The sequence below is a fragment of the Marmota monax genome, unplaced genomic scaffold (assembly GCF_021218885.2).
Source record: "Marmota monax isolate L192 unplaced genomic scaffold, Marmota_monax_Labrador192_F-V1.1 WCK01_AAM20220418_F8-fsc00040, whole genome shotgun sequence".
In the NCBI taxonomy this organism is placed as follows: Eukaryota; Metazoa; Chordata; class Mammalia; order Rodentia; family Sciuridae; genus Marmota; species Marmota monax.
Genome location: NW_026692782.1, coordinates 5,468,412 through 5,487,997, shown reverse-complemented (window position 1 = coordinate 5,487,997; position 19,586 = coordinate 5,468,412). Strand labels below are relative to the sequence as shown.

General features: G+C 37.7%; 1 protein-coding gene across 2 annotated transcripts in view; it reads left to right on the top strand.

Moving 5' to 3' along the window:
• Positions 1-1,386: 1,386 nt before the first annotated feature.
• Tll1 (tolloid like 1) overlaps positions 1,387-19,586 on the top strand; it is a 210,635-nt gene continuing 192,435 nt past the window's right edge. Inside the window, exon 1 of one of the 2 annotated variants that reach the window (XM_058580377.1) lies at positions 1,387-1,954. In XM_058580377.1, the coding sequence (XP_058436360.1) occupies positions 1,786-1,954 (169 nt within the window). In that variant the 5' untranslated portion in view covers positions 1,387-1,785. The remainder of the gene's footprint in view (positions 1,955-19,586) is intronic. The other variant, XM_046447878.2, reaches the window with a different exon arrangement.

The following is a 19,586-nucleotide window of genomic DNA, read 5'->3' as shown; positions in this document are numbered from 1 at the left end:
AAGGTGTGTGCTGCTCTCTCGACTTTGTAGGTTGATCATCACTTGGATACAGGGCAGCGTTTGTCAAATAAAGATGTAAAAGGCAACAGAAAACTTTTTACAAGTCCCTGCTAAAGCGGCAGTTAAAAGATTTAGTTGGAAAAGGAAAACTCCCAATCACCAGTGCCTTGGAAGCTTGGGGGGAGAAGTCATCTCACCTATTTTGGAAACTACTTGCAGATGTGAGGAAACCTCGGAATTGCTCACACCAGGGGTTTTGCAGAGATTTCCTCTTTTTTTTTTCCTTCTCAATTTCCCACAACCTGTGTTTGTCTTCAGTCTGCTCAGGCTGACATGTGGTTTACCTCGCTGATTCGGCAGCCTGGTTTTACACAGTCTCCTCCGAAGAAGTAAAGCGAGTGAAGCCTTTAGATACTGAGCGACTCTAGGCATGGGCGCCAGAACTGTCACAGAAAATTTGCTTCCCGAGTATTCCATCCAACTTCCCTTCCTGTGCCCACGTGAGCCCTAGCGCCAGCCCATCAGCAAGGTCTCAGCGTTTCCTGCTGCTGCAATCCAAAACTCGATTTTGGATTTTTTTTTTTTTTTTTTAAATTGCTGTTCTGAGGATCTTAGTTCTTAGCAAAACTTTGTTGGTTAGGAGACTTACAGGAATATGTTTTCCTACCTAAATCGCGATGGGTCAGACACTTTTCCTCCCTTCTGGGCTGCACGAAGGTTAAACAGCAGCAAAGGAAAGAAACACACACTCGCTGTTTATTTGGGGGGAGGGGAAACAGATTCACGGCTAAGTTGTCACGATCTCTCGCGCCACCCCCGGTCTGGCACTCTCAACTGACACGTATATCATCTATTAATTGCTGTTCGCGGATGCAGACGCATAATATATTCATTTTTATCTTTGGTAAAATATAAATGGAATTGTTAGCGCACTAGCGTCTGTTTGTTTGTATAAGGCTATCAAAAGAAGTCAGAGAGGAGGCTGTGGCCCGGATCCTGACCCTGATTGTATGAATAAGTAAGCAGGATGCAAGTGATTGGGTTAGATGCTGCGAAGATTTTTTTTTTTTTTCAAGTTAGGAAGAGGGTAAAAAGACAGCCTGGGGGGAAAAGGCAAACAGTGCATCCCCAAATCCCCACACTTTTGCTCTCCTTGCAGCCAGTTGCTTTGCTGGCTTCTGCAGGCTTTTAAGGACTCGCGGCGTAGAAATGCCTGCCCCCCACCCCCTTCCTTGGTCTCCCCTTTCAGTTCAGATGTGCTGATGTGCAGACCGGATTCATCTTCCCGGAGCGGCGGCGGCAGCGGGCGCAGAAGGCGGCAGCTCGCGTTCGGCCCCGGGGTCCTGACAGCGGCGGGGGCGCGGCGCCGGAGCCCGAGCTCGGGTGGCAGCTGAGCCCGCGGGGCGCCGCTCGGCGAGCCGCGGCCGCGAGAAGTTCTGCCATCAGAAGGAGGACCTGGCAGGCTGCGAGCGCCCGCGCCGCCGGAGCTGAGTTGGTCCGCCGCTGCCCCTGCCCGCTTCCCGGAGCCGAGCCTCCTTACCTGCCCTCCGCCCACCCGCGGGCCCTCAGCCAACTTCCCCCCTGCAACTGGGGGTCACAGGCAGCGCTTGCCCTCTTTACTGTCCCGACGGCATCCGCATGTCTCCGGACACCTGAACACCCTGGTCCGGCGAGGAACCTCCCAGTGGGGAGAAGAGCACCGGTCCCCCTGGCCCCGCACATCAACGCGGACCGCAGCGCCTACCCTCCCGGTCGCGTCCCCTCCTTTTCCTCTGGGGGAGGAGGATGGGGTTGGAAACGCTTTCCCCGAGGATGCTTGTGTGGCTAGTGGCCTCGGGGATTCTTTTCCACGGGGAGTTTTGGGTCTGCGCTGGCCTCGATTACGATTACACTTTTGATGGGAACGAAGAAGATAAAACCGAGACTATAGATTACAAGGACCCGTGTAAAGCCGGTAAGTGCCTCTCTCCAGGTTGGGACGGTGGCGCGCCAGGGCCCGCCAAGCTGCAATTCCTGATGGGTGGCGGTGGGAGCTCACCTGTTTCCTTCCCTCCTTCGCCAGCCCCTCTGCCGCCACTCCTTCGCTCCCCTTCCTTTCCCTTCTTCTCCCCACCCCCAAGTGGCAGCAGAACGGCCCGAGTTGACTGGAGTTCTGTGCTAGTGGGATCAAATGCCCAGCGCTCATCCTCTAGTTTTGAGTAAGACATCCTGGAGTTTCTAATCCCCTCACCCCACCCCGCCCTCGAAACAGCAAAACGAAACAACCGGCTGCTGTTGGTTTAAAATATCAGCATTCAGTCGGCTGTATGCATCCAGAGGGGACAAAACCTCCTCTGTTCCAGGGCGCGGTTGCCCTGCGTTCGCAGATCAAGTAGGCAGAGTTTCCAAAAAAAGGTGGGTGGAGATGGCATCGCTACCTCGGAATACCTTCGCAGCGTCTTCTTTTGCCAAGAATTTCAAGTGTGTGTTCCAGGCTAGAAGGGGATTGTGACAATCTTGGAACAATTCCCTTCTAGATAGGGTTCCAATGCATTTGCCCATTTAAAATAAACCTCAACAAATATTTTTCCAAGTTACTACCCCACTCAAACTTGTGTGTTCCTTCCTGAGCACATCCCCGGGGTACTGCAGTTGGACCACTCTGCCTGATTGCAAGCTTCGCGCCTCTCGGGGTCCCCGAACGCCGCGGTCTTTCCCCTCCCATGCACGCGACCAGCGCCGCTGCGTGTACCTCCTCCGCACCAGGCGCGCTTCCCACCCGCCTCCTGAGGTTGGAGCCCCGCCCGCCGCAATTGGCTCCAGCACAGTGCCCAGGGCGCCTGGGGCTGGGCACAGCACCGGTCAGGGATTGGGGTTTCCCGGCTGCGTTGTGGTTGAGGTGACCCCAGCTCAGTGTGAACTGATAACTAACTTTGGAAAGAAGGTCACAGGGGTTGTTGGAGGCAGACTTGGTAGCGTCATTTGTAAGCTGAATGAGCTTTCTGTCCCCATAGCAAGCAAGAGGTGTGGGCTGTGGTGAAGGGTAGAGGAAGAGAGTGAGCTAAGTATCAACCATATCTGATTTCTACTATGTCCCTCCAGATTCTATGCGGGGGGTTTGTAGGTGTGATTGGAATTTCTTCCTTTACATAGGTAGGTAAACCTTATCCAGTCTCTCTTGGGCCTGAAGGAAGGAAGTTCACAAGTGAAGGAAAATGCTGGAAATTCCCTGGTTAATTTTTACCTTTGATGATATATTGCTCTGACAAGGAGGGTGCAAGGGGACGTGTGTTGTGTTCGTGTTGTCAGACATTTCTTTGTGCAGCCTTAGTGAAGATACTTATTCAAAATTCAGAGTAGTTTAGGGAAATTGGTCAGAATTGAATTAAATCAGAACTCAGAATTCTAATTTAATTCAATGTTACTTATAAATTCCCTTCTATCACCTCTAACAGTCTGTTTTCTCACCCCAAATTTCTTGGGTCTTCTCTGATTGTTTGTACAAGGAGTCACTGTTCTGCTATGATGGTGATTAATGACCCAGCAACTCCCTAAATATACCTTTTGGTAGGAAATACATTTTGCATAATGTATGCAACTTGATGGAAATTGTGCATTTCTTGTTTGTGTTAATGTATAAATGAAGTATATATGAGATTGTCTAGGAAGACAGCTTTTTTGATGCTCTGTTGTGTGAAAGATTCAACCCGCTCTCAATAGGAGCTCATATATATCATATATACATATGGTGTGTGTGTGTGTGTGTGTGTGTGTGTGTGTGTGTGTTTACTGGAGATGGAACCCAGGACATCTTGAATGCTAGACAAGTGAATAACCATTGAGGTACATCCCTATCCTGCACCGAGTATATTTAAACATACCTCAAGCATAGATATTTATATCCTCAGCAAATAAACATGTAAGGCAAGGAAAAAGAACTTTCAAAGCATTTACTTTTTATTTACTTTAGGTACAAGTTTATTTTGAATATAGCTATTGAAATCAAAGCAACAAAAACAACAACTTTGAGTAGATAATTATTCTTCTTCCCTATCTTTTGGTTAGAGGTATACCTATGAGTGTATGTGTGTTCTATTTGTGTGGGTGGTGAGAGAGAAAATAAAATGGCCCAAGTGGAAGGCTAAAAAATATATGCAGAATCTGAGATCCCTTTAAAGGTGATCTACCTTGTATTTAAATTTAATGAAATGAAAGGCTTTAATTTACTATGTTGGCTGAAGAATGGCAAAATCTCAGTGCTTCACTTTTGGTACTGTATAAAATCAAAGTTGTAATAATAGGAATAATATTCGTACATTGAAATCCCAAACAAGAGTCAAAAGAAGTTCACTGAAATCAGCAAGGTGGGGATGGGTGTCTGAAAGGTAGTGATGCTAAAGCAAAAGAGAGGTACTTTCTAGGTGATTGGGGCACCTTGGGTCTGCCTTGGGTCATGTAGCAAATTCCAGGGCATGCCTCATGCAATACAGGGCCCTTTCTGAATTTCTCTAATAGGGGACACCAATATTCCTTAAACTACACAGTGGTGTGTTGTCATCCTGTCAAAAATAGCTTTATGGTTTCAAAGTACTTCTGGGTACATTGTTTCAGCTGGAGTTCACAGAAGCCCAGTATGGTTGAGTTTATCAATCTTCCCATTATACAGATAGAACCATAGATTATGTGTGAGGGTGAAGGCCTTTGTTAAAATTATTCAGAATTTAATTCTTGACAGCACAGTCTGACTGCATTTAACATTCAGAATTGCATTCGTATCTGGATTTTTGGAGGCCTTCCTTGAGATGTAAAAGTAGAAATTTGTCCAGGTTTTCCTGGAGTCCTAATAGACTGCAGTTACTTTCATATCTGGTATGAGCGAAGTAACTTAAGAACATAGTTTAAAATATTTTCCAAAAAAAAAAAAAAACCCAAAAAATAAATAAATTAATTAATTAAAATAAAATATTTTCCAAACCTAAATCTTTGAGGACAGAGATCATAACAAGTTTTTCATGTTTGTCAGAGGGGCAGATTACTCTACTACCACTTTTATTTATTTATTTTTTGAGAGTACAATAAGTTCATTACATTTTTAATAATTGTTTTCTTGGTGATCAAATTAGGTGTGGTTACTAATTTATTTATTTTTTATTATTAGTTGTTCAAAACATTACAAAGCTCTTGACATATCACATTTCATACATTTGATTCAAGAGGTTTATGAACTCCCATTTTTACCCTGTATAAGATTGCAGAATCACATTGGTTATACATCCACGTTTTTACTAGTGTATGTTGTATTCTGCTGCCCTTCTCTATTACCACTTTTAGGAATCTAGTATGTTCTTAAAACCTTCTCATTATCTATAAACTGTTAACAGTCCCATCCAAAACCTCCTATTCCAAACAAGATCAAATACACATTATCCAGAAAGAAGTATGGCTAATTATAATTTGTCAAAAATTGTGCCATCCTTAATATATTTGTGAAGTAGAATGAAATTATATACCTATCAGAATTCTGAGTTTAAGTCCATAAAGCTATAGAACAGAAAGTTAGCCTTGTATTAACTTGAATGAGCTTTAATTTAGTTATTTTTGGTATAAGTTAAAGTATGCCATAACTTCAGATATACAAATATAACCAAATCCATTGGTACAGAACATAGGTACTTCATTGTATATAAGTATCTAGACACAAAGACAGAAATACTTCTAAGGAAAGTCTGGCAGACTTTCTTCAATGCAGTACAGGGTCATCTGAATATGCAATCAAATTCTCTTTTTCTCTCAGGTTTAGAAGGGTCCCAAGGGACATTAAGAAGCTGATGCTGCAGAATTTCATTTTAGAGCAGGGATTGAGGTGGTTTGTTTCATTGTTGTACTACAGCAATAAATGTTAATCTGAGGATTAATATCTGTGAAGAGTCTGGGTAAATTTAGTTTACAAGTTAGTCTTCTGCCAAATCTGTGTAGAGATTACCTAGAAAAACAGAGGCCTGATGAACTGAACTCTGCATGAATACATTTCCTCTCTTTCTTCCTTCTTTCTCTCTTTCCTTTTTGGAGTCAAGGTGATATTAGGAAATCTCAGGCATTTGAAATATAATATCTAGTAGTGGAGATTGATTAAATTGTGTTTTGAAAGCTTAGAAGTTTAGATAATAGATGAAGTGGAATGTTTGACCAGAAAGGGGGGTCCTTCCACCCTCCCTCCCCCACTCCTCCCCTCCTCTCTCCCCCCCTCCCTCCCCTCTTTTTTCTCCTCTTCCTCCTCCTCCCCTCCCCACCCCCTCTCTTCTTCCTCCTTTTCCTCCTCCTCCTCCTCCTCTCCCCCAATTCTTCCCCCTCCTCCTCATAGACATATGTGAGTACCCTGAAAAAAGGACTTTTCACTTTGAAGCTTTAGGTTAAATGATTTCTTTTTTCCTCTTGGAAAAAAAATCCAAGCTTGATTAAGGGTCAGTAAATGCAAGGTTCAATTTGCCCAATAGGCTCTTGGCATCCTAGCGATTCTTTCTGCTTTTGTTTCAACCAGTGTCCTAGCACCCTACTATGCTAGATCTGGGATAATTTTGCTATGTTTATAGTTTCTAGGTAGGATGGTTTGTCCTTTTGGTCCTCTATGTTGTACTTTCTGGCTGGGCTGGCAACCTCTTGGATATGACATTTCAGAACTTGATGCTCAACTCCCTGTCTACTTTATGCCATCATGATTTTAAGTATCCAAACATTTATTCCTCCATTGGCGCCTCTTCAGACTGCCAAGCTCTCATTTAAAAAATGCATTTCATAGAGCTGCTACTCCTAACCAGTCTCTTCTGTTTAAGTTTTCATTCCTCAGATCTTGAATATTTTTTTTTCTTTCTGCCTTTGGTGCCAACTCAGAAGTGGCCAAAATATAGTTTTTGCAAAAGGGATGGATAAGGCATTATATTCTGTATACTTGAACTCTGTTCTTCACTTGCCAGTAATAATTCTGTAGCCCTAGTCTTGAGGGATGTTTCTGTTCGCCAAAGACAGTTACTGTTATAGGTATGGAAAAGATAAATAATTTTTAAAAATATATTCCCTCAAGATAGGCCAGTACTAAAGTTTCCTCTCTTCCCCTCCCCTCCCATTTCTTCCCCTCCTCTCCCCTGCCTCCTCTCCTCTCCTCTCCTCTCCATAACATAGACTCCTGATCTGTTCTCACTTTTTGTCTCTGAAGAGGACTGTGTGATTTGCTAATAATTCAACACATAACTGGATTGTTATTTATATATATATATATATATATATATATATATATATATATACACACACACACACACACACATATATATATTCTGTTGAGTTGTTTACATTCTTTATACGTTCTAGATATTCACCACTTATCAGATGTAGAGTCTATGAGTATTTTTCCCATTCTCAAGGTTATATCTTCACTCTGTTGATTATTTTCTTTGCTGTGTAGAAGCTATTTAGTTGGTTATTATGTTTATTTTTTTCTTTGTTATCTGTGCTTTTGATTCAAAAAAAATCCTTGCTTAGATCAATGTCATCTATATGTTTCCACTATGTTTTTCTCTAGTCGTTCTTTTATTTTTTATTTATTTTTTTTTTTTTGCAGTACTGGGGATTGGACCCAAGGCTTCACACATGCTAGGCAAGTGCTCTGAGCTACACTACACATACCCAGCCCGTTTTTTTTTTTTGTTTGAAACAGTCTTGCTAAGATGCTCATGCTGGCCTTGAGCTTGAGATCCTCCTGCCTCAGCCTACTGTGTAGCTAGGATTACAGACATGATCCACCACACTCAGCTTCTTCTAGTAGTTGTATAGCTTTGGGTTTTACATTTATGTCTTTCATCCATTTTGAGTGGATTCTGTATGCTGATAGAGAGGGGTCTAGTCTCATTTTCCACATGCAGACTTCCAGTTTTCTCAGTGCCATTTGTTGAGCATGTTCTTACCCAAATATTTGTTCTTGAAGTTTTTGTTGTCAATCATTTGACTCTCTCTCTCTCTCTCTCTCTCTGTGTGTGTGTGTGTGTGTGTGGTTTTATTATTAAGTTCTCTGTGTTATTGGCCAGTGTGTCTAATTTTATGCATGCTATTTTTGTTTCTTGAGCTTTTTAGTATATTCAAGTGTGATACTGTGATGCCTTTAGCTTTGTTCTTATTCTGGGTATTTTATAGTTTTATACAAATTTTAGGATTTTTTTTTCTGTTTCAGAGAAACATTCATTGGTGTTTTGATAGAGATTTCATTAAATGTGTAGATTGCTTTGGGTTGTATGAACATTGTAACTATTAATTGTTCCAATCATGAACATGAATGTCTTTCCATTTATTTGTGTCCTCTTTAATTTCTCTCATCAGTGTTTTACTGCAGTTTATTGTAGAGATCTTTCATTCCTCCTCTTAGCTACTTCATGTAATAGTGCATGGAATCTTTGTGGTTCCTGTTAAGTTACATGCCTATTTAAACCTACCTTCTCTGTTTAGGCTTCCTGAGTCCACAGTGAAACAATGAAAACTATGCAAAACTTTTTGAAAGAGCTGACATGTAACTATTTCAAATAGTTGACATATAATTAAATATGTTTTACTCTTCTCCCTATGATAGCTTGCTTTTCTATGAAAATCTCATAAAAGTCTAATATAAATTCTCTCTCTCTCTCTCTCTCTCACACACACACACACACACACACACACACATACACACACACTCACATATATATGATTTCTTCCACAGAAACCATCAAAAACCATATTCTTTTCCCCATGGTGTATATATTAATCCTATTTTTGAATCCCTTAGCAATATTTCCTGATGTAAACTTGAAACTCACTTCCTGTAGTTACATTAATAATCCTGTAGTCCCCTCAGTCTTTATGGTACTGAAATAGTAATTTATTGGAAAGAGGCTTTAAATTCTTTTGGAACCAGGTAGATGGTAGATAGTATTGAATGAACCATCCTTCATTTTAGAATGTTGTCTATTGTTTCAAAGTGCCTCAGACTCATTGGCTTAGAATTTTTAGAACTGGGACCCTCTGTAAATTTTTCTAAGAATGTGTAGAATGGACAAAGGAAAATAATCCATTTAAATGAGGCATTGCACATCCCTGGGACCACCTGGGGAGGTGGTGGTGGTAGTGGGGTTCTCTTGCTCCCCTACGCTATACATGCACACTTTGCAACATCTTGAGCTCAGAGGTAGGCTGAGGGTGGCCAGGCTTTTGTGCCTGGCAAGATTCCTAGGGATGTAGGAGCTAATCTTCTGGGATATTGGTGATGTTTGTTACAGTTCTTTCATATTCTAAGATCTGGAATTTAATTGTGGAATGATCCTTCCTAAATTAAGGAGTGGAGAGTCTTATCCCCAACCTTGGATCCAGCAGAATGATTTAGCACTGTGGTTTGTGGTGGTTTATTTCCTTTAGTTGTTTATTGAACGATAACGCTTAGGGAGGAAAAATTCAAAAAAATTCTTTCTAGCCACAGAGCTAGGGAATGAATTGTATAGAATGTGTTCTTTCCCAGAAAGCAGGAGGAGGGAATCCCTTGTTTATTTATTTAGTTCTTGCCATTTTGAGCCCTGAAGATGGGATATTGACTATTGGATTTTGAGGCATTGTGGCTAATGGCCTGCTTCTTTTTTCAGCTCTTTACAAAATGTATGCTTATCCTGTCGGGCTGTTCTAAAGAGCTCAACTACATATTTGTACTAAGTATTGTAAATTAGGTGTTAATTGAAATCTAGAAAGTGAACCAAGGAGGTGTTTATCTTAATCAGCTCTTCTCTTGCAATTTACATTTATAACTTACATTTATAAAGTATTTGCTATCAATCATATTTTTAAAATTTTAAAATGATAGTTATAAAAAAGCAAAACCATACATTAAGTAGGTCAGAAGTACCTCCAAATATATTATTCCCCCACCAAATCTAACTTTATGTGTTACTATGCTGTGCAAAACATTCAACTCAGTGTTTAAAAAAGATTCCAACAGTTTAAAACACTCTGTGTCATTTTACTGGTGAGAGGATTCATTATGGATACTGAGATAAAAACCATATATTTACTATCAGCATTGATGTCTTCCATCTTGTTGAGTTTCCTCCCGATACCACTTAATTGGTGTGATGGGGGAGCCGAGATGGAGGGGTAACAGAGTGGAATAGTTTGCTCATTCCTTACATTTCTCATCCGTGTTGAACTGTCAACACGTGGGTTGTGTACCACAGAGTCACCTCTACTGGCTCCTGGCCTGGCTGCTGGTATCAGTGTCTTCTGAGTTCTTTCTTTGGCCATGAGTAGTTTCAATAGGATAATCTCAGGTTCTCATGCAGTGTTAGAAACCTCCATGTCAGTACAGCAGTTGATTGACCACCCTGGAAAGATAGAACTCTGTTCCTTTCCCCTGTTTTTTTTTTTTTTTTTTTTTTTTTTACCACAAATGCCTAATAGTTGAGGGTTTATGGTTATTTTGTGTTTTGTACTCAGATTATTGCATTTTAAGACAATGAAGAATATGTGGTCATATATAATTACATGAGCATAATGAATGTATGTATATATAAGTGTAACATTTCAGTCAGTGATGGACCACATATATGACAGAGGTCCCATAGATTACATTCTCTATAATCTATATCTCTTATAATAAGGTGTAGTAGCTATATCATTTGCATAAGTACCCTTCATGATGTCTGCACAACAAAATCACATGGTGACTCATTTATCCAAACCATATTCCCAGTTTTAAGTGACACATGATTGCACCTTATGGCACAGAAGCTAAAACCTTTAATATACCCCCGGAGGGACACCCTGAATCACTAGAATATAGAAAGGGGGTAACACCAAGATAATGTGTCCTGAAATTCCATGTACCTCACATTATCTAGAAATCATCTTCAAGATTCATGTCATATTAATGTGGGTAACATTTTAAAATTAAGGAAAATCTAGAGTCTCCTACCTTCACTGTATCCCCTTCAAGTAATATTATCATCTCTTTTGGGCATGAACAGAAATTGGGACTCAGAAGAGCCCAGTGGCAGGGCTGTTATCACAGCTGGAAGGTGGTGAGAACTTGAACATAGGTTTCTATATTCCAGATGCCTTCCTCTGTTAGATCCCATACGCTCATTCTTCAGCCAACATGTATATAGTAAGACTGTCAGTTGAAGTGATGGTGTTGGTGCCATAGGAACCCATCCATTGTGATTTTCTTTAGAGAGAATATATCTTACCATCAACACCTTTGTATTTTATAAGCCATATACTGTGTTGTCAGAATAAGACTAGTACTTTTTAATTGCATGGAGTAAATTATAGATGGACACTCCTCTCTTTAAGAGAGTATTCTTTAAGTGTAGAGAATTATAAATGAAATACTCTAGTTACGTATGAAACAAATAAAAATACACATGGCTAGTTCTAATAGACGTAAAAATATTTGAGCGCTCAATAATGTGGAGGAGACAGTGCTACGTGTTGCTCCTAGTATATAAACTGTGACAGCAGGCTTTCCACGTCCATTAAGGCAGTGATTTAATTGGATTGCAGTGGGTTTCGGTTATTGGTGTGTTGCTGGCACAGGCTCTGACGTTTTGCATGGTAAAGTGTGAAGTTGTTTCACACTTTAGATTTGCTCTATGAATGTTCATTGAATTCGTGATTATGAGCCCATGAAGAGTGTGAAGAACATTTTTTCAATTGCAGGCGATTCAGGAACATGGTTTACAGTGTACATTATGTATGTAAATGATGTGTGAATGCCTTTGAGAAAACAAATATGCTGTGCAAAGGTTCTTAAACAACTTCGTCTTTGTAAATCTTATCTAAAAGTCTGCCTTACCTAAAAGTCCTAAGAGCAAATGCTTGAAAACTTTTAGGGATAATGGGTCAAGTAAACTTCTTGGAACTCTAGTATGATTTCCTAAGAGTAGGCAGTCTGGCATATTCAAAATACATACTATATGTAATGCTGACTATATTATAATTTCTTTGAAGAAAATATATTGCTTTTAGCAAATCACCATGCTTTCTAGGAGGAAGAATTCCTGCTTATACTTGTTCTCTAACAAGTGGATAAGACCAAAATCTGGTAAAACAAGTCTTTTCTTTCTTGTCCCTTTTCTAAATCTAACAACCAGGGAAATTTTTCATTTTATTTTTCCCCCCATTTCAGAAGAACAAGTAGTACATATCTAGACCTGAGTGGAGTGTGGCTGGCAAGCTATCAGTCACCAAGGTTGGAATAATTGGGATTTGCCATCTGGAATGGGTAACGGATGGAATGACCTAAATCAGGGGCCTCGTGTTACCTTATGTTTCTGTTTAGAAAGAGATTTCAGAGCAGTTTGCTTGGTAAACTAGTGACCAAGAATTAACACACAGAAATAAGATATTGACCAAAGGAAATACCTCCAGTGTACTTTAGGATTCAAATATTTGTCATGGGAATGATATTTAGCACACATCATGGAACTCAGACATGGAGTGGGGCTTCATATGTAAAACTGTATACTTCAAAAGCAAGCATCCTACAGTATATCTTATTTTTGTATTGAAAGACACTTGTAGCTAAGTGTTTTTAGATCATTTCCCTTATGTCACCCCGATAGATCAGAATTTGAATCCACAATTTTGGATTCCAGGTGCTGCCACAGTCTGCCAGTTCCTTTCTTTTCTTCCTTTTTTCATATGGATACACTTTGGCAAATTGGAGTTGGCTTCAAAAATTATTTTAGTGTTTCAGAGACACAGAATAATGATTTATGAAGAACTTGGGCTTTGGAGTGAGATGGATATGAACTCTAATACCAAACTAGTATTGAACAACCTCCCTCCCCCACAGAATAACTGTTACTTGGGTGAGTTATTTAACCCTTTCATGCTCAGTTTTCTGATCTATAAAATGGAGCTAATATTATAACCTTTAGGATGTAATTCTAAGATTTAAATGAATGTAAAGTACACATCACTTTGTCTGGAACTTAGCAAACACTTTTATTTTTGTTTTAGAGTAGCATAAATACATAGGATGTAGAGGATTTTTCAAAATCACAATTGCTTATTTGTGGGAAGATGATCTTTATAAAAACATTTATGGGATAAAGGTCTTTTTTTCTTGCCATGTATAAAAACACATTCATTCTCAAGTACTCTAAAAACTTGCAATTGTGAAAGAATTAAACCCCTGAATTAGGCCTTTTGTTTGGAAAGATATCAGAGGTAACCCATGAAAACATTTTTATGTGTTATTCTTGACTATGAGCTCATACAGCTTATATAAAATATATTGACAATTTTCTGTTCACATTGACTAAAGTGTGAATAGAATCTTAGCTATATAGTCTTTCAGTAATTTCTGAAATGTTCACAATTTGAAATGTTCAGATTTCATCTGCCATCTGGATTCACACAAAGAGCTTACATACTCACAATCCATGTTTACAGAGAGCTAAGTTTGAGCACATGGCTCTAAGCTGCAAATATTCATTAATTCATTAAACATTTATGGAACACTTACTATGAACAAAACAGATTAATCTTTGGGGTTTCATAAGCATGAAATAAGATTCAATATTGTAGTCTTTACCTTACCTTTTGCTAGTAGATAATGACTTTTGTATAATGGTTGTTTATATACTAATCACAAAGTTGTATGCTGAAGTTATTCAAATTTAATATTTGAAAATCAATACTGTAATAAATTATGATAACTAGATTATGTGTTCTTATAAATTTTTCTTGAGACTTTCTTTACTCAAGATTTATGAAGAATAAAACTTTTTAGGAAGCATAACAACTTTTAAGTAAGCATTTTGTGGATTTTGATATTTGGCAGTGGCCTGGGATGGGATGTTACCAATAATTACTTATGCAATTATTTGGAAGTACTCTGGATCAGCAATTATGATTTCCACTTATTTTTTCTCAAATAGCTTGATTTTGAAATTTAAAATTGCCATATTTTTTCATATTATCTACTAAGAGTACATTTCTGTTCTCCACACTGTATCCTTGTCCTTAAATATGGTTAAAGATTTGTGGTTCTCTAGTTATGGACAGGAAGAGCAGCAATAAATGATAAATTAAATGAAAGACTGTTCTTTTTATTTGCATTGTTTTACTGTGGCTTTGAAAAGTAAATATAAGTTTTACTTTCTTTAAATAAACCCATTTGGGTGGTGATATGGCAACTGGAAAACAAACTGGACTGGTAGTCAAGAAATATAAATTCCAGTACTGGCTCTGATGCTGTATTTGTGTGTAACCCTGGGGATACGTCTTAGTTTTGCTGGGCAGTGGAAATCTCTAAGGCTATTCAAAAGTCCTAAAGCTTTCTAAACTGCTGGTGTCTCTGACATTGCAAGCATAGCTTCTCTGAAGCACAGCTTCCCTAAAGTAGTATATCAGGATGTTTCAGGACCAATGGGCTACACCTTTGCTGAGAGGAGAGGGAAGGTGTCCACCCCTCTCCTGAAGTCACTCTTCCTAAGCTCTCAGGTCCCAATGTTCCAAGCAAATCATGGCAGCCACTAAGCTGGAACTGCAAAAGACCCTGTAGTTCCCTGACTTCTCTTTGTCAAAATTAGCCTTAAAAACTACTTATGGCTAATTTCCTATTTTTCTTTTCCCACCTCAATTCAGCAGTTAAAAAAAAAATCTGCCCACAGTGCTAAGGGATGTGGGTATAACCTATATCAGAGTATGTTAGTATCATATTACCATCAGGGTTGAAGTTTGCTCAATTGGATTTGTTTCACAGGGAAGATGATTTGTATGCTAGGTTAGCAGGACATAGTGATGGGAAAAATCCAGTTTTCTCCAGGTTGAGGTCAGTGTTCATAATGGAGAGAATAAGAGCTATAGGCAGAGAAATTGTAAGGAAATTTTTTTCTGGCTTAAAACATTTTACCAGATTTATGACACATTAAAATATATTCTTATACCAGCTAGTTATTTGTATATAACATTGAAAACATTCTTCCACTTAACACAAGTGTATATGTTTAATTATCTCCATAAACCTTCAGTATATCTGAATTATCTAGTAAGGAATTATGATTTTTGTCATGTTTACTTATTTTGTGTATAATATGCCATTTAAATGAAGAGTCAAATTCTCAAATAAAGTATTACCAAAGGAAGTTTTATTCCTGAGTTGTTGTTGTTTTTTTTTTAGTGTAAAGAATAAAGTTCAGTTGAAATGAGTAGCATGAATCTAGGTGGTACAATTTAACTTGGGCCCTGAATATTGTGTAGGAGACCTAGATATGCTCTTGGCTCTTGGTCTTTAATTATATTGACTCAATATACCTGTATCACTTTTGAACATAAATCCTTTCATTTGTAACATAGGAATATGATATCTAGTTTATAAAACATGTAAGAATTAAAAGCTCAAGGTTTGATGAACTGATATAAATGAATATAAACAATATTTTGTACCTGATATATTTCAAGAATATACTTAAAGGATACACATGAGGTGTGCCCTTTTCTGTAAGGATTTCAATATCTACAAGGAAAAAAAAAGCAGCAAATACTTTAACTATCAATATGAAAGTTCATAAGCAAAATATTATGATAGCATTAATTATATTTGGAATAGAGAAAGCACCTTACAGAAGGAGATGATTGAATTGGATCTTGAAGTTCTGTAAATGTTTTTACTGCTGTAAAGATGGGCTAAAACTTTAGAGTCTAGTAACTAAGATAAAAGTTAAAGCTGTGAAAGTTCATGACTTTTATGAAAGTGCAGGAAGTGGTAATTAGTTTAATGTGGACAGAACAGAGGATGTGTAAAAGTTTGTGTTTTGGCAAGAAGTGATTCCGGAAAAGACTGTGTAAAGAATCTTTAATGTCCAGGTTATGAACTTGATCCTGTGGCAGTGAGAAGAGGGTTTATCAAAATTTCAAAACACACCATTGGTTCAATGAGTCTTATTTTATAAAGACATGAGGATGTGGAGGATGCTTTGGAGTAGGTGGTGAAGGAAGTGATGAGCAAGTGGGAACAGGGGTTCTGTTAGTTTACTGTAAGGCAGAGGCAAGCACCTATGAGTGCTTGCATTTAGATTAATATGGCATTATGTAAAAATATGGATGTGTAACCGATGTGATTCTGCAATCTGTATTTGGGGTAAAAATGGGAGTTCATAACCCACTTGAATCTAATGTTTGAAATATGATATGTCAAGAGTTTTGTAATGTTTTGAACAACCAATAAAAAAAAAAAAAAAGAAACCAGAGACTACCTGAATGGACACTGGGGATGGTTAAGAGAATAAAAGCAAAGGAGGAGTCAAAGAGAACTTCTTAGTGAGTCCATACTTTAGTAATTGCATAGAAAGTGATCCAAATGAGCAAGGTTAGAAACATGGAATAAAAAACCAAGTTTGTGTTTTTGTGAAGCAAATGAAATTGGTTTTCAGATCTCACTGGTTTGCACGTAATTATTGATGTTCATAATATTGATGAACATCATATGAACACATTGATGTTCATATGATAAACATATTGATGAACATAATAATGAACATATTGATGTTCATTATTGATGTTCATAATGTCCCATCATGTTGTTTTTCAGCAGTGTATTGGTTATATTTGGAATTTGGTTCCATATTGACTTTGAACACAGTTTGAGAGGTGCAAAATATTGTTTATATTCATTTATATCAGTTCATCAAACCTTGTGCTTTTAATTCTTACATGTTTTATAAACTAGGTATCACTATTCCATTTAGATATTGATTGGAATCACACTGAATATGTGGATTACTTTTGAAATATATTTATGATATTTAACCTTCTAATCCATGAATATGGTATACATCTACATTTGTTTAGGGCTTCTTTAAAACTCCTCAATAAATTTTGAATATTTCTATCTGGAAATTTTTTGACACGTTTTGATAGTTTTATTAATTTATTTGTATTTTTTGATGACATAATACACCCTTTAAAGTCTTTCCTTTTAAGCCTTTATTGATATTATGAACAAATTCATTTGATTTTGATATTTTTACCTTTTATTTGAATCTTTGAAAATCCCTTATTAATCTTAATAATTTATATATTCTTCACATAGGCAGCCAGGTCATCTACAAATAAATATATAGTTTTATTTCTTCTTTTTCAATCCCTCTGCTTTTAATTAATTTAAAATTTTACTTTTCTTTCTTTATTGAGAATCTTCCAATGTTGCATAAAAGTGATGATAGTTGAAGCTTAGTTTGCTCTGTTCCCAATTTGAAAAAGTATGCTTTCAGTTATTTATCAGTTCTGATAAATTTGATGTCATGAAAATATAGATAGGTTTTTTTCAGATTAAATAACTCCACATTAAATAAGATGATATAATCATCCTTTTTTAACCTTTTAATGTGGCGAGTTGCAATAATTTATTTACTAATATTAACCCATTTTGTATTCCTGGGATGAACATAATCTATTTTTTTGTATTGCTAAATTCTATTTATTGATACTTTGGGATTTTTGTTTTTATGTTCACCATCAGTTAAATTGACTCAAAATTTCCATTCTTTTACTCTTTTGGTTATGTTTCAGTATCAGAGTTATGTTAGCCTCATATATACTTGGGAATAATTTGTGGATGGTTGGAATTAATTGTTTTCTTAAAGAATTTGAGAGGATTTTCTTCCCTTCTGTTAGGTTACAAAGAGCTTAGGACCATTTTAAACTAAATTCCCTGCTTGAATATATTTGGCTGTCATAATAACATCAATGCAGAACACAAATCTACTTGGAGAATGACTTTTGCTGATGAGGTCTCAGAAAATATTTGCTTTTCTTCTGTCTACTAAGCTTCAAGCTTCCATTTTACTTTTTGTCCAGGAAAAAGTGGTGTGAGTTTTTCATTTTTTCTTATACATTGGAGTCCCAGTTTTCTGAGGAGTTATTATATTGGACTTCCCAGCTTTGGCATACCTTAGACTGTGTCTTCTGTCCTTTGAGACCTATAGGACAATGGAATCCAATAGTCCTGCAAAGTAGGTTGGACAGAGGTCCTTATTTGAAAGCTGACTTTGGCCTTCTGTTCATCTCTCTGGATCCTCTCATTTTCTCAGCCATACATATTATTTTTGAGACTTCTTTCATTTGTTGATACATTGATGGAGTTTTAAAGTATATTTTCTGTAGCATTTTTAGTGATTCAGGAAGATCAGCCCCAGTACCTTGTCTGTCATTGTGGCAGAGGCAGCAATCTTATAAAGAACTACTAAATGTTAAACATCATCAGGACATTTCCTTACAGAACTTAAAATATGTGATGATTAAATGGATTTATTTGAAACCTCTTTATCATTACATATTGAATATAACCAAAAGATCTTCTATGAGACTATATAATATGTCTAATTTGGTTAACACAGGAATTTCTTTTTTAAGTTTTTTATTCTAATTTTTTATATATGACAGCAGAATGCATTACACTTCATATTACATATATAGAGCACAATTTTTCATCTTTCTGCTTGTATACAAATTATAGTCACACCATTCATGTCTTCTTCATACATGTACTTAGGGTAGGAATGTCCATTGCATTCCACCATCTTTTTTTACTCCCTTGCTCCCTCCCTCCCCTTTGCCCTATCTACATTTTGTCTAATCTTCCCATGCTCCCCCTCTCAACCCTACTATGAATCAGCCTCCTTATATCAGAGAAAACATTCGGCATTTGGTTTTTTGGGATTGGCTTACTTCACTTAGCATTATATTCTACAACTCCATCCATTTACCTGAGAATGATTTTGTTCTCTTTCATTGCTGAGTAATATTCCATTGTGTATATATACCACATTTTGTTTATCTGTTCATCTACTGAAGGGCATCTAGGTTGGTTCCACAGTTTAGCTAAGTGAATTGTGCTGCTATAAACATTGATATGGCTGTGTCCCTGTAGTATGCTGTTTTTAGACTCCTTTGGGTATAAACCAAGGAGTGGGATAGCTGGGCCACCCAAGCTATCCACACATTCCCACTTTTCCAAGGAATCTACATACTGCTTTCCATATTGGCTTCACCATTTTGCAGTCTCACCAGCAATATATGAGTATTCCTTTTCCCCCACATCCTCACCAACACTTATTTGTTGTTTGTTTTCTTTATAGCTGCCATTCTGACTGGAGTGAGATGAAATCTTAGGGTAGTTTTGATTGCATTTCATTAATTGCTAAAGCAATCCTTAGCAAGAAGAGTAAAGCAGGTGGCATCAGTATAAAAGACATTAAACTATACTACAGAGCAATATTAACAAAAACAGTATGGTATTGGCACCGAATAGACTGGTAGACAAATGGTACAGAATATAGGATGCAGAGACTAACCCATATAAATACAGTTATCTTATATTAGACAAAGGTGGCAAAAACATACATTAGAGAAAAGGTAGCCTCTTTAACATATGATGCTGAGAAAACTGGAAATCTATACTCAACAAAATGAAATTTAACCCCTATATCCCACTATGGACAAAAACTCAACTCAAAGTGGATCAAGGACCTAGGAATTAAACCAGAGACCCTGCACCTAATAGAAGAAAAAGTAGGCCCAAATCTCCATCATAT